At 43.6% G+C, this 15,695-nt stretch overlaps 3 protein-coding genes and 1 non-coding gene across 4 annotated transcripts; 2 read left to right on the top strand and 2 right to left on the bottom strand.

Annotated features, from left to right (window-relative positions):
* Window positions 1-802: 802 nt before the first annotated feature.
* BO88DRAFT_467160 (WD domain-containing protein) lies at window positions 803-6,052 on the top strand (the record flags this gene model as incomplete). The annotated part of the gene is made up of 5 exons (XM_025711498.1): window positions 803-901; window positions 959-1,648; window positions 1,771-2,205; window positions 2,256-3,851; window positions 3,902-6,052. The coding sequence occupies exons 1-5, from the start codon at window positions 827-829 to the stop codon at window positions 6,050-6,052; spliced, it is 4,947 nt and encodes a 1,648-aa protein (XP_025560702.1). The 5' UTR covers window positions 803-826.
* Window positions 6,053-6,642: 590 nt separating this feature from the next.
* Window positions 6,643-12,567, bottom strand: BO88DRAFT_345219 (arylsulfatase; the record flags this gene model as incomplete). The annotated part of the gene is made up of 8 exons (XM_025703286.1): window positions 6,643-6,805; window positions 6,868-6,985; window positions 7,055-7,336; window positions 7,454-7,539; window positions 10,596-10,951; window positions 11,003-11,998; window positions 12,050-12,207; window positions 12,264-12,567. 8 exons carry the CDS (start codon window positions 12,565-12,567, stop codon window positions 6,643-6,645), a joined length of 2,463 nt encoding a protein of 820 aa, XP_025560701.1.
* A 754-nt stretch (window positions 12,568-13,321) lies between these two features.
* BO88DRAFT_t202 lies at window positions 13,322-13,395 on the top strand. Its single transcript has one exon. It is a non-coding gene; the product is annotated as a tRNA-Ile (tRNA).
* Window positions 13,396-13,811: 416 nt separating this feature from the next.
* BO88DRAFT_467156 (uncharacterized protein) lies at window positions 13,812-14,841 on the bottom strand (the record flags this gene model as incomplete). Its single annotated transcript, XM_025711497.1, has 1 exon — window positions 13,812-14,841. The coding sequence occupies one exon, from the start codon at window positions 14,839-14,841 to the stop codon at window positions 13,843-13,845; it is 999 nt and encodes a 332-aa protein (XP_025560700.1). The 3' UTR covers window positions 13,812-13,842.
* Between the last annotated feature and the right edge of the window lie 854 nt (window positions 14,842-15,695).

The raw sequence follows: 15,695 nt of genomic DNA, 5'->3' as shown, positions 1-15,695 counted from the left end.
CCACCAAATATAGAATGATACCTATGAGGACAATGAATCGTGAGATTCGAACTACAAGGGTTGGGATGCATGGATCTGTGGTACTAGTGAGTCACGCTAGTCGCAGTCTTGAGTCTTATATGCTAGGCCGTTTGCACGAGTAGGAGCAATATGGAGAATCTCTGGGTATTTCTCCGAGCAATATTAGCGTCGGATTCAACGAAGCACCGGAGATGCTGTTGGCCTACGGTCTTGTCTAACAAGGTGTTGCTAATTCATGGGGTTGGATCTCAAGATGAGGGCGGATACCAGGCATCTGCCTATGACAGACCGAGGAATAGCGGTAAGACCCCCACTCTCGGGATGAAAGCGGTTTGATTTATATGGGAATGTGGTTCTCAAAGTTAAAACAATGGATGTGCTACAGTGGCGCAGTGGATTTTGCTTCTGTGATACTATCGCGAAAGCTTATCCAGGGTCATCTAATTTGACACTCAGAGCTCATCGAGGGACAATTTTTACAGACAAGATCTGATAATGGTCAGATATACAGGCGCAGTCTATTCGAAATAAGTAATATGCACAGCAAGGAACAAAGGGAACCAAAGTGACAGTGCAAGAAAAGTGAAAAGAAGTAATATCGTTGGAATTGCGACAAATAATATCATCATTGTTATCAAAAAGTTATTTACAGTCAATAGGTGCATTGATCACGGTGTAGAGCAGGGGGCTACGCGGAATTGCTTTTTCCAGGCGCTTAATTCTCACCCACCACTTCCTGACCCCGCTCCGAATCCGAAACGCACCCATCGTCAACCCACATTTTTCCGCAACTGAGGCGAGCAAAATGACCTGTAAGGAGACCCTGACAGGCATTTTCATGCCTAGCACCTGGAAGAAGCGAAATAAAGCCGCCGAGGAGGTAAAGCATAGACATTTGACCAGCCAGAACCGAGTGTGGTTAACGTTATTGGCGTAGTCACCAAAAGTCGAACCTTCCTCTTCGACTGCTTCGCCTGCTTCGTCTGCACTGAGACAAGAATCACAAAGTCGCTTTCAACCCGCCAACACAGTCCAGGCTCTGCCAGATGAACCTATATTTCATTGCCACCCGGAAACCGAAAGCAAGAATGTCGACCTCGAGACTAGCCACGAAGAAAAGAAGGAGATGGCGGACAAGAAAGAGACGAGGGAAATGAAAGAGACGACAGACAAAAAGGCAATGGTGGATAAGAAGGAGGCTCATACTGAGCTTCTTAGCAAAGTCGAGCCGGAGGAACTGAGCCAGCAATTGCATGATAAAACGCAGCGCAACGGCCTTTGGGAAGCAGCTTACCGGAAGGTCGAGCAGGAAGTGAACAAAAACGTCATGGCCCACTTTGTCAAGCTTTTGGTAGAGGCCGAGGTCAGTCAATACGAGCAAGGCACGAGCAATGACGATGCCGATGAAAGGGGCAATACGGGCGATCTTGAAAAGCTGCAGGATATTGTCAAGGGCAAACTGGATGTGATACAGAATGCAAAACTGGTCGTTAGGGGCCGAGTCGTTAGGGACAAAGTGTCTGAGATATTCTGCACGGTCAAGATGTTCAAGGATATTATCACAGCGACCGTTAGTGCAGAACCTCATGCAGCTCTGGCATGGGGTTGCGTGGCAGGATTTTTCCCGGTATGTCATTTCAATCAATACTTGTTGCAACATCGCCGTTGCCGAGACTTTTCACAGATACAGATTAAGCTTGTCCTTTACGCCTTGGTGCTGAATACTAGGCTGCTAACCTTTGATTATAGTTGCTAGATAATGCACTGACACAGTTTGATACCGCCAAGGCTGGGCTGAAAGATATTTCTGACATCTTGGTTCGTTGTCGACTCATAGAAACGACCCCTTTAATCTCTAGGGATCAGTCATCTGAATATCAGGGAATCCTTTCTCGGGTGAAAGACAAGATGATTGACCTTTATTCACAGTCTTTAAAATATCAGATTTCGCTGGTGGCCCAGTACTCTCGTCCTTCCATCAAGCGTCTTCTAAGGGACGCCGTTCTGAAAGACAATTGGACGGCCATGCTTACGAGTATGAAGAATACGGAAGATAGTATCACTTCGGATTTGGGAAAGCTCAATCAGAAGATAATTACAAGCATTGATGATCAGATGTCCCGCCTGCGGCAGACTGTGAAGTCAACTTTGGATGAGAGTAGAAAAGCTCACGAGGAGATCAAGGTGTGTTGAACAGTCGTACCAGCGGGCTTTTCGTTAACCATTGCAATTAGCTCCTCACACAGGACGCCTTGATTAGGGGACTGCCGGAAGCCGAATATGCTGCATTTGATACTTATAGGAAGGACATGCCCCCTCCACCATACTGCCATGAAGATACCCGGAAACAGATTCTCCGTGAAATTCAAAGATGGGGAAATGGAGGTGATAACAACTGCATCTTTTGGCTTAGAGGCATGGCAGGCACTGGCAAGTCTACCATTGCTCGGACTGCGGCCAAGATGTTCAATGATCAGCTTCTTCTTGGCGCCTCATTTTTCTTCTCGAGAAGCAATGCCGATCGAGCAGATCCGGATAGACTCTTTCCCACTCTGGCCCGACAATTAGCAGATGTGCTCCCTGGCTTTGCAGCCCCCTTGAAAGATTCCATCCAGCAAAAGCATGGTGTGGCTCAACAGTCTCTAGATCAACAATGGCGATGTCTCCTTCTTGAACCCCTTTCTGCGCTGAGTGACAAATTCTCGCATCCGATGGTTTTAGTCCTTGTGATTGACGCATTGGATGAATGCCAGAACGGACGTATATATGCTCAGAGCATCTTAAAGCTTTTGGCGACAGCGAAAACGCTAAAAAAAGTTCGGCTACGGATCTTTGTGACCAGCAGACCAGAGGATTATCTGGCTGATGGATTCACACAGATTCCCTCAACGACTTATTATGATGTAATGATTGATGGTACTGGAGACCTGACCACAGAACGAGACATCCGTATCTTCCTCGAGGACAAACTTTCCGAGATTGCTTTAATAAAGCAGCCTAATGGCAGGACCCAGGAAGCGTGGCCTGGCAAAGAACGAGCAGAAAAACTTATTGAACGATGTGGACGATTGTTCATCGCCGCAGCGACTGCCTGTCGATTGCTTGAGGCTACTGAGTTCCTCGACGCTACCTTGGATTTGTTGCTCAATACGAATAAGCAGCATGTTTCTCTTACCAAAGATATTGATGAAATGTACAAATTCGTCTTGAAGCAGGCAATCACAGAGCGCGGTTCAGATAGTATATATCTGATTCCTCTGTTCCAGCTAGTAGTTGGGTCAGTCATCACCATGCCAGACGCCCTCTCACTGCGTAATCTTGCCACGCTTCTCCGAGAACCCTGCGGAAACATCAGAATAATGCTCAAAAATCTGAAGTCAGTCCTGGTTGTGCCCGAAGATGACGACTCGCAGGTTTCAATCTTCCATCTTTCCTTTCGTGACTTTCTTGTCGATCCAAATCGATGCGATGATGAGAACCTCCTCATTGACGAGAAGGAAGCAAATAAGACACTTTTCCATCGATGCATGGATGTTCTTCGTGAGCAGGGCAGCCTGCGCAGAAATATTTGCAATATTCAACATCCAGGAACTGCAGCGGTTGAGGTATCGCAGGAAATCATCAACAAGCATCTTTCCCATGAGGTCCAGTATGCCTGTTGGAACTGGGGTACCCATATCAACTGTGCGGGGTCTATTCAAACAAAGGAAACCACACAACTCATGAACTTCTTGAAAGAGCATTTCACCCACTGGCTAGAGGTTCTAAGTCTGACGAGGAGGATGTCACATGCCAGTCCCACGATGACTGAACTGAAGACTCGAGTTGCCGTGAGTACTGTCCCGGCATCTCCCTGTAGGCATATTGACATGAGGAGCAGCCTGGGGACTATCCAGAACTTTTCGAATTTGTTGATGATGGGAGACAATTCATCAACCATCATGGCATTGACATTGCCGAGGCTCCGCTTCAGATCTATTACTCTGCCCTTATTTTCTCCCCACCATCAAGTGTGCTACGAAAGCAATATCAGAAAGAGTCTCCCCGGTGGATAAGACTTACATCTACTACTCACGATTCATGGGGCCAAGCTGAGCGTATACTCCGGTGCGGGGAGCCACGATGTGCAAACTTCTCTCCTGATTCAACCAAGGTCGCAGCTGGTACTCTATTTGGTAATGTAATGGTCTGGAATCTAATCACTGGCGAACTGGAGCAAGTACTACAAGACCATGGTCTAAGTCCTGGGCAGAAAGAAGTTTTGGGAGTATCATTTTATCCCAATGGCAGGAATATAATGGCAGTCTATAAAGATCACACTGTCAATACTTTCGATATTGTTTCGGGGCACCTGGATCGACGAGAAAATATACCGGTCGGTGTCAGTGACGTTGCGGCTATTAAATCATTGCCTGGCTCAAGAAGAGTTGCGTTCCTTCAAAAACATAACCAAGCAGTGTGTCTCTGGGACCCTGAGTTTGGCGTGACTAAGATTATAGAGGGTCAGTTTGAAAGATGGATCTTGTCACCCAACGAAGAGCTCATTGCGTCATGCTCAGACGGTCGTATCAGGTTGAGTAAGATCATTCCTCGTGGCAGTGAGGTTTGTGATACCGAAGAAATATTCGCCTGGGAGGTGAGAGATGATTACTGGTTTCATGCTGTCTTTTCTTCGAATCTCAGAAAGATCGCCCTTAGGACCGATTATAACAAGGTACTGGTATGTGATCCAGAAAGGGGACCTGAGGAGGTAATAGAAATCGAATTTGGCTATGTTGGAGAAATCGAATTCGGCTATGTCGGAGAAATAGCCTTTTCACCCGATTGCACCCAGCTGGCAGCGAGCACATATGCAGGGACGTTAGAAATATGGGACCTGACTACTCGCCACATTATCCATCGACTACATGGTTACTCTGATGAAGTCAGGAGTTTTACCTTCTCCCCTGATGGTCGCAAACTAGTCTCCTTAACAGGACGCGAGCAAGCAGTGCGAATATGGGATCTCCATGGCTTGAGCAAAGTAGGCCAACCACCAGCGTCACCAATCAATACGTATGGAAGTATACACACATCTCTCTTTTCTCCCAGTGGGGAAACAGCTATGCTCACTAGATACAGTGATGTGTCTGAAATATGGGATCTCGCCACTGGCAAACTCCAACACAGACTAACAGAAGAAATTGGCCGGTTTGCCGCATTCTCGCCAGACAACAAATACATAGCTTTTGTCAATAATAATGGCTACTTTAAGTTGTTCAGTACCATAACATGGAAACCCAGCATTCTTCTTGAGACCTTACTTGGCGTGACGACTGCTTTTTCGCCAGATAGCAAGAGAGTGGCCATCCACGGTAATGATGGCATTTTGCGGGTATACGACAGTGCTACGGGTAAGGAAGAACGAGCTAGCCCAAAATCTCTGCCGAAAAGTGAGATACTTGCTTTCTCACCAAATGGTGACATGGTGGCATCATCGTCAGCCGGACTTATGACAGTTTGGAGCCTTGGCAAGGAGCCAACACAGTATGATATCGACTTTGGGTGCGATCAAATTACAGCCATTGCCTTTTCGCATAGCGGGAAGCAGATCGCGATAGGTTGTGAAAGGGGGCATGTGAAGATCTCAGATCTGAGAACCGGAGAAGTGCTTACGAAGCATGCTGGCTATTCGACATCCCTTTTTTCTCTGACTTTTGCGCCAGACGATACTCGACTGGCAGCAAGAGACGTTATCACCATTCTTATATGGGATATGGCAAAGGAAAACCCGATCAAAAAATTACTATGCTACAGTAATATCTCAAACCGACAGCCGCTCTTGCTAAACTGGAAAGACCTGGCAATGTACACGTTTGAAGAGGATCTGAAATGGGTGACTTACAATGAGAAGAAAATTGTGGCTATCCCAGCTGACTTTCGTCCACAATCTGTTGATCTCCTGTCCGCCAGCTCTCTAGTTTTGATAGGCAAAAGCTCAATTATTGGCACCTTGCATTTTTCCCCAGAGCCAGACTATGCTGACACATAGATTTTCATTTGCGAATAAGAATTATTTTATTTACGTACAAAACCAAGGTTCCCAATAATAGAATATGGTAGAAGCCTGTGAAAAAGCATGAGCGTTTCAACCACGAAAACATAGGGGACGCTGAATTTCCAATTACCATCCTGGCTTGTAATTTTAGAGATCAAACAGTGGCACTTCAGTAACCGCTTGCAAGGATCATATAGCATCGTATCAGTGTTTATTCTCCAAGCTCCACCCAAGGGCTGCAGTGCGCTTTGGAATTCCGGGTTACTGGTTGACCCAACCCTATAGTAAATCACTGCATACGTGGAACAATTATGCCCCGCCTTGAGCTTAGAGTCCGTGTACTCGACCCTAAGACAAGAAATTTTCTAAATATAGAGTATTTGCCTTTTCCGGACTATCACTCGTTTACTTGTGACGTTCTGCCAACACTTTTAGAATGGCTAGCACAACACACCCTTACGGTTCTATGAGTATCTAGAAGAATCATCCATATCTCTACCACTTCGCCCGCATCAGCCGCTCAATCCTCCGTTCAGTTACTTGTACTCTTCCCCTGCCACACAACACCATTCACTTGAACAGTCCTACTCCCACTTCATCTCTCCCTCAGCCGGCCCAAGCAACCTCGCAACAGTCGGCAACGGCCACGCGAGCTGTGCAACCGAGTCCCGTTGCAAGTTTCCGGAAGTAATCAAATCAATAATCGCCACAGCGATATACCCACCAATCGCAGTAAAGACATGCCACCTTGTATTACCAGTTAGCCGAACCCCAAGCTTATCCCAGACAATGGAGAAAGATCTACATACCAGCCATGCAACTCAAGCAAGAACGCCACGGGCAGCCCGACCGCGTGTCTGGCACCGATCAGAGACTGACACACCCACTCGTCAACCAGCCAGACAAGGTATCCGAAGATGAAGCTCGCTATAGGAAAATGTCAGTGTTGGCTATAGCCTCGGTTGATAAGCCATAAATAAATGATAAATAACATACCGCACCCAAATAGCGCCACGTTCTGAATTCTCTTGCGATCCTCGACATCCGGGATCTCCCGAGGAATGATCTTGAGCGTGCGAGTCGCGATCAAATACACAGCGGTCCCGAATGTCACGGCGTGGAGCAAGAACTCGTCCATGACCATGTGGACAACCATGACGATTGTGAATAGTACAGAGAGAATGATTCCTACAGTTTTCGTGTACTGAGGGGTGGCCTGGAAAGAGAGAATGCGATAAAGGAGTGGAGTGGTGAGGAGGTGCATGGAAAGCTCATCCGCTGTTGGAGATGGATTAGCCCAAACCATTTCGGGTTGACCGGAGGATAGGAGGGAACCGTACACATCTGAGTGTGATATTTCAAAGTCATATGGTAGCCAGCAGAGCAGACACCGACGCCAATCAATCCGCAGTATAGGATTGAGCGCGACCCGGTTTGATGTCTGCTGTGGAGCTGCCGGAGACCGTAGATCCCATATAGAACTAAATAGACGTGTCAGTAATGGCACTACCATTATACAAGAGTAAACATACTGTAAACAAAGCTGCTGAGCGTATTGATAAACTCCGCAACATATCGCGTAACTACATAGTCCTAAAGGACGAATCAGCGATTACGATTGAAGACCAAGAAAAGACCAGATTGCGGTTGCCTTAGACGGACCTCTTCACAAAAGCTATTGACATTGGTTAGTCTACACTTCGCACGTCAATTGACTGGAGATTCAAAGTCATACTTCAAATAAGAGGTTGGTTCACCCCAAAAAGGCGAGATTGCGGAATCCATTGTCGCGAGCGTTCCTGACAACTGGAATATGGGGAGTTGGGGAAGAGAGAGAATGGGGAGATTCGCAGACGGGCTGGAATAATAATAAATCGGCTCCTTCGGGGGCTCCACCGCGCCGGTGACCCACTCCTGTCTCCCGTGCTTAGCAGGCCTGGTTCCTGCACGTCTTCCGGGGTTGAAGACAATGACAGATTCGGAGATGGGCTGATGTAGCCGATATATACTCCCTATCTTCGTACTAGATACACTGGTATGTTTACCTACAAGATTACAGTCTTCGCAGGCACCTGGAATACACGTTGGACCGCATGATGGCTTACCCGACCGTTCCGGACGGGGCTGACTCGGCTTCTATCCCCAGTCTTGGCATTGAGTTGAACAAGGCATGCAACTCTTGGAATATTTCAAGGTTCCTCATATGATGTATTGCAGTATAGGCTAATAGACTAAGCCAATTTGATCTCAAAAATGCTATCTGCTTTCTTCAGAGTTCAATGCTAGTATGCAGGTGCTACCCCCTAGCATGTTCGACTTGTCATGTGGATATATCGATTCCTGCCTGAGGCCTTGGCGGTCTACAGAAACAACGCGTCAACACCCCATTTTTTACAGTAATTACAAGAGAAAATCGAGATAGGCCGATGCCTAACCTCAATATGAATGGCTCATATGCGTGAAACAACGCGTTCCGCGGGGAAAGACCCGTTTTCTCATTAGTTCGCATATCATAAGTAGCCACAAAACTCGGATCAAGTAACGTAACCGGACAATAAAGCAGCGTGATAATGAGCCGGTGCGGTAATCTTCACCACTTCAAACCTTTATATAACACAACACGTGATATATTTAACCTTGCTTAATTCAGTTAATATTAAAGCTATTCAAATGCATGAAGAATCTTTCTTAAAATAAAAGACTAGTACTTATTTACAAAATTTTTAATTACAGTTAATTTACTACTAAAAAAATATATACTGCAGTATTTAATATTAAGATAAATACTCTAAAAAATTATTTAAATAATATTAAATCTTGCATGGAAGTAGAGGTAAATTTAAGAAAATTATTTAATAATAATAAATTAATTTTAAAATATAGAATTTTTAAATTAAATTTATAAGATTATTTACTTATTATTATTAAAATATAATATCTTGCAGAAATCCTTCTAGTATTAAAATTAAAGTTAAAAAATATCTTTATTAATAAATATTAAATTAATTAATTTATTTAATATTACTAAATTAAATTGAAGTCTAAATATACTCAATATTTTAATTATTAATATGCGAAATACAAGAATGTCAAAGTTATAAATTAATAATTTAAATTAATATAAAATATTATATAAAAATATAGAATTCTTGAACATAATACTTATAATATAAATAAAATAAATTTTTAAATAAAAATAATATTAACTATAAAAGTTATCTGTGGTACTGAATTATATTAAATAAATATAAGATTTATATAATCTGGAAATTATAAATGAATTATTCTAATTATTATAATTAATATTAAAGAAAGTATATTATCTTTATAAATTATTTTTATAAATAAAATATAATAAGAGAAATAATTTAAAATTATTTTTAATAATTAATAAATTAATATTAATAATAATAAATAAATAAATAATAAACTTATATTTAACTAGCTTTTATATTTTAATATTTATATAATTTTTAAAATAATAGACTAGTATTATCTTCTTATTCTTAATAATCATGGAAGCTATTCAACTGTTAAATTTAATTAATATTATAAAAAAAAATTAATTATTCTTTTATATATATTATCTTATTTTTTCTATAAATTTTAATTATTTAATATTATTTATTTTATATTACTAAAGACCCTGTACGGCTGTTAAATTAAAAATATAATTAATTAAAATATTTATTATATATAAAAAAAGATTTTTTATATTATTTTAAAAAGATATATCTAAAAGTATTGAATATAATAAATATAAAATAAGATTTTATTATAATAAAATTTTCTTTATATAATTCTCAAAGAGTACTCTAATATTTTAAAAATTTAGATTAAATATTTTTATTATTTTTAATATTATTATTTAATTAATTTATATATCTTAATAAAACGTCTTTGACTCTTTATTAATTAAATTATTAAAAAAAAAGATTAAAATATTATAAAAAATTAAATTATTTTTATTTATTACTAATCAAGCACTCGAAAAGATTTATAAAAATATAAAAATAATAATATAAAATATTATACTACTTTAACAGGAATTAGATTAACTCTGTACAGTAAATTAATATAAAAAGAATAAAAAAAAATCTTAAAATATTTTTTATAAAAAGAAAATATATTAAATAATTTTACTGTATATTATATTACTCAGAAAAAAAATATTAAGACTATATAAATAATAAAATATACTTAATATCAGTTACTATACTGTAATAATTATAATAAGAAAGGCTATAATTATCTTAAATATCTAGATAAAGTTAATACTTAGTTTACTTAAATATAAATTATTTATATAGTATTTAATTATTTCAATTTAAAGTAATTATTATAATATAGTAGACAGAATAGTGGCTTGTTTATGGAGATTGAGGATTATTATACCAGCTCGTTGTCACGCTGCTTTGTTATCTGATTATTTTATATGATTGACGTTACACAACACAACCCATGCAGGCAAATGTCGTCAGATGTGTAACAATAATTACCCTCGAGACTTCTCCTGCACATTCAAACCCACTCATACCATGGCAATCCATCCCGAAGAACCCCATACTCAGTCCCTTGACCAAACTGTGGGCCCTCCGCATCCAGAAAATACCCGCGCGCACACTCGTCAAACTGGACCCGAGTTGTCTGTTCCATCTCGTAGTAATAATCGTAGCGCACATCCAGTGCGTCTCTCAACGTCGTGACCTCCCCGCGCGGATGCAAGGCATCCCATGGCCTGACACATACCTGGCCCTTACAGGACTTGAGCACCAGTAGAAGGGAGTCAAGTCGCTGAACGACTTTGGAAAGATCAACGTTCAGGATAATGTGAGAGGTCGCATTTGGAAGACCATTTGTAGAAAGGAGGTTGTGGAGTTGATGAGGGTCATTCTGTCTCTTTGGTTAGATTCCGAAAGGCAATAAATTAGCGGGATCACTTACAGTCATATCGTAGAGTTCATGCTCGTTGTTACACCAAACAGAGTAATAGAGGTTATATTCACTACCTTTGATGCGGAGAGCTTTGTATGTATTGTTGTATGCAGATAGATCAACTTTTAGTGACCTGATTAGCACGCTTATAGTTAGAGAATGGAGTGTGGGAGAAGGGTACGCACAGTCGTATATACCCTCTCCCGCAGCATATCCCCAATATTCAACTGTGACATGCTCTTGTCTCTCGTCATGGGCCTCATCTATCTGGTTCTCTGTCAAAGGGATGGGGTCGCCATCGAAATCCTCCCGGAGAGGTATGCCTAACAAATCGAGGAAGGTGGGAGCAAGGTCCGTATGTGTTGTAACAATATCCGTAGATACATTCTGGGCAACATTGGGACCACGGACTATCAAGGGAACATTAATGTCTTCCTCATATCCACACGACTTGCCCGGCTGGAGTCGGTGTTGGCCAACATGGTAGCCATTATCGCTAGTATAGACTACATATGTGTTGTCGAGAATATCATATTCCTTCAAGCGTGTAAATAAGCCATCAACTAGTTCATCAACGGCCTGGAGGGCCCGTAGACGCTGGCGGTAAAAATGATCGTTGTAGTCAACATTAGTATCATTCTGTCGCTTGAGAGTCTTAATCCAGTTGGCGCCTGAGGGGCTTTCCGGATTGAAGGAGGGGGTACGGGGGACTTTGACATCGGGGAATAAGTGCTCGTGCCGCTTGGCGGGAATAGGTGCGCTGAAGCTGAATTTAGGGTTGGCGTCTAAGCCGGTTCCATTCATGAAAACGTTGCAATGCGGTGCAATGGGAGCGACTGTGAGAAAGAAAGGCTTTTGAGCCGCGACCGCTTCGTCGAGGAGGCGATATGCTTTTTGTGCGAGGACGTCGGTGCTGTATTCGCCTTCGTAGCTTTGGGGTGGTTCCCGGTCTCGTTGAAAGGTACTGTTAAGGTAGTCGTATGTGAACGGATCGAGAAGGAAGTCCTGCACGACAAATCAGAGAGTGGCCTAAGTTAGACATTGATACTGGCTCACGTTGCCGGTAAACCCAGCTGCGAAAGGGGTGTTGTAGTTGTCGACCGTGTGGACGTTGAACAGTTTACCAGTGTAGTAGGTATTGTACCCGGCTTCCTGTAGCCAGACAGGGAGGTAATTGTCATTCAGACCCTGGGAGATGAACTTGGGATAACCACCTGTAATCGGGTTAAGTAGATTTTCCAAATCACAATAGCATGGATAGTACACCCACCATGCGGAGGATTTACATCCGTGACGTTCGTATTGTGGGCCAGCTTCCCCGTCCACAGGGTCACACGCGAAGGGCAGCAGACACTGGTTGTACAGTAGTGGCTGCGATAGTGTGTTCCTTTGTCTAAAAGGTGCTTTTTTATATAAGGCATGTAATCCAAGGAACCGAGATGCGCGTCTTGATCATCGGTTAATATGAAGACAACATTGGGCTTGGCGGTCGCAAATAGCGGCTGTTGCTGCTGCTGCCCTAGCGACTGTGTAGTAAACCCAGCCAGGGCTAACAAGCACACCAGACTCCGCATATTGCTGGTATAGTCTAGATGTGTGGCTTTGATGTCAAAACGAATGAACGGCAGGTGCAGTGAGGTTCAAGTTGATTGCTTAATAACCCCGCGCATAACGCAATCCGGGTCAAAGCGGACCAAACACAAACCACCTTGCACGATGCTCCGACAATCTGCATACGATGTAGAGATGCTTAATGATTGAAAAGTAATCCTTCATAAGTCACCGTTATTTGCCCAAATATGTGCTGAAGTATGATCACGGTGCTTCATACTGGCATAAAAATGATAAATTTAGTAAATCAGAAAGGACTCCCATACTGTTAACGGATGTAGTTCGAGGGAAATATATGAAAGATGATTCGGGTTAATTGGCAGCACTGTACTGCGGAGTCATTTCCCGCGACCACTGCAAATTGTCTAAATGTGTCAAGAAGAAAAACCACCAAGATAACAATTATCTATGTGGCATGGCGAAGAGAGAAAATGATTTGCAGATACGATAATAGCAAGTGTTCTACTAGAGAAGGAGGATCGGCGACCATTTTCTGCCGCATCCCCCAAGGGCGGTCAACATTTTAACAGAAATCAACAGCACCATTCTGGGGCTGTATATCCTTAAATCCGTTTAAATTCGAGGTTTTTTCGACGAGGTCGACTATGTTCTGCCGTTTGGAGCGGGACAGGCTTTTCAGCCACAACTGGATTTTTGGTGGGGGGGGTCATTAAGGGGCCTCTTCTACTCCATTGAAGCGGCGGTTTTCAACAACCGGGTCCCATAGCTCAGTTGGTTAGAGCGTGACGCTAATAACGTCAAAGTCGAGGGTTCGAGCCCCTCTGGGACCATCTCTTTTTGCATTTTTCTATCCATCGCATCTTCTGCTTCAGTAACTTTTTGCTGCTGGCAAATTCGAAGAGCAATTAATTGTGGTAGAGACAAGACACTTCCCCTGTTCGTTGGTGTCTATTTCTTTTTATTTACTGTCTTACTGTATCCAATTTCCGCACACAACAACTGATTGCCATGTCGATTGTGTTTCTAGCCATCAGTTTCTCTCATACAACATTGAGCAGGCAAAATAATGTACGTAGAACAGAGAGTATATTATGGCCTGCTCAAACTACCTACATTACAACGCCTATTGCCCGCCGTACACATATAGCTCCCACAACACTAAGACAACAATAGTACTTTCACCCTACACACCTTTCTTCTGGGCCCTTCCTCTGCACCATAATGACCCTCTATTGCCCCTACTTCACGCCAACTTCCACCATCACTTGCTATGCCACTCAATTAAGCTTGATACCCAACAACTGCGCCCCAACAGCAACCTCCACCCCATCCACATCCACGTTCACCGCACTCGCACCACCAGTAGTGACATACAACCAATCCATCTCGCCCTCGCCCCTCCCAAACGCACACCCCGTCGGCTCCGCAACCTCCGTAGAATCCAAACTGCCGGCAATAACACTCGTCAGGTTCCTCCCACCCTGCAAGTCAAAGCTAATCTGCATGATCGTATTCATCGCCGCCGTAGCCGCATACGCAAACTTCCTTCCACTCGCAGCACGGAACCCATCTGGCGCAACAGCAAAATCGTCAAAAGCAGTAGACTGGACAATAAGTTCTCCAGGACCAGCAGTCACATTTGAGTAGAGCTCTGCTCTGTAAAGGGCACCGTTTGCAGTCCAGTAGACGAAATCATCTTGAACCTTGATTCCGTTGATGCTGCTCATCAGGTTCGCATCTTTGATGGCTTCCCAGGTATACCCGGTTGTTGTGTCGATGGCGAAGATGGAGTCTTGGTACGAGGCTGAGGCGAGGATGATGGTCTCGTTGAATGCGGCTAGGCCGTTGAAGCCGGTTGGTGCGGTGGGGCGGGCGATGAGCTTGATGTCAGGGGTGTCGGGGTTGGTGGTGAAGTCGACGCGCCAGACGTGCGTGGTGTTTTTGGGAGGATCCGAGATGTTGTCGCTGGTGGTGTTGGCGCCGGTTACGTAGAAGACGTCGTGGGCTGCTTCGGTGATGCCGGAGAGGCCGAGGACGCTGGAGAAGGTGTGAATGACGTTCTTCTTTGGGGATGAGGAGCGCGGGTCGAAGGAGAGGAGGCTTGCTGGGGGCCCGATCTCGGTTGCGAGAATGAGGCCGTTAGATCGGACGGCTAGGTTCTCGAGCCAGGTGTCGTTGGAGGCGAATTGGTAGACCGTGCGGACGTTGAGCTCGGCGGATGCTAGGGTGCTCGCGCTGAGGGCAAGAGTGCCTAGGAAGGACGGGTGAACTCTCATGGTTAAGCGGGTAACTAACGAGGAAGAATGAAAGAAGGAGGGAATTGGTCGATGGCTCAGAAAGCGCGTGGAGAATTGAATCGAAGGAGAGGACGATCTCGAAAGCTATATACACTTCGCTAATTTATTAGGATTATAGTATAAGCGACCTCCTTAATCAAGGTTAAAGGTAATACGTGGCCCTGCCCTATGCAGGTACAATGATCTACTTCGAAACAGGAACAAAGTGGGCATCTTTACGCACTCCATGACGAGGCATTGTCTGATCGTAAATTGAAACCCGTTAGCATCAACACCAGCGGAAGCAGACAGGGCTAACTACATCATGGTGTCACAAGAGAGTATTTAAGTGACAAGGGAAACGCAGATCTTTCACCAAATCAGAGATTACTCCACAATCTCATACCCCTACCAGCCGTGCAGAAGTTGAATGTGTCGTCGCGGCAAGCTCGGTCTTGTTGCCCGCAAAAGGAATCTCAAGCCGATGGTCAATTATCCATCCTACAGTGGTATAGCATCGCTGATGCTAATTCGGTTTCTTTCTCTATATCTGGCCATTTCTAGCCGCTATCTCCGATATTCAAGAAAATGATAAGATCTGGCACGGTGGGACTGCGGGTGCCCGAAATTTGGACCCGCCAACGATCGTCAGAACAATACCCGGAACACGACTGAGACACTGTTAAAGTTTAGCAGGGAGTACGCGGCTTGTCAATTGAATATGAATACTTTATGAGATAAACAATTTGAGGTAGAGAATGGACCATCATGCAGTGAGTAGACGTACAGATTCCGGTGCTGTGTACTGACATATGCTTGAATAGCTCATACGCACCAGACCCGATGGTAACAGC

The sequence above is a fragment of the Aspergillus vadensis genome (genome assembly GCF_003184925.1).
Source record: "Aspergillus vadensis CBS 113365 unplaced genomic scaffold BO88scaffold_19, whole genome shotgun sequence".
NCBI lineage: Eukaryota > Fungi > Ascomycota > Eurotiomycetes > Eurotiales > Aspergillaceae > Aspergillus > Aspergillus vadensis.
The sequence above is the reverse complement of the archived record's forward strand: the minus strand, read 5'-3'. Positions and strand labels throughout refer to the sequence as shown.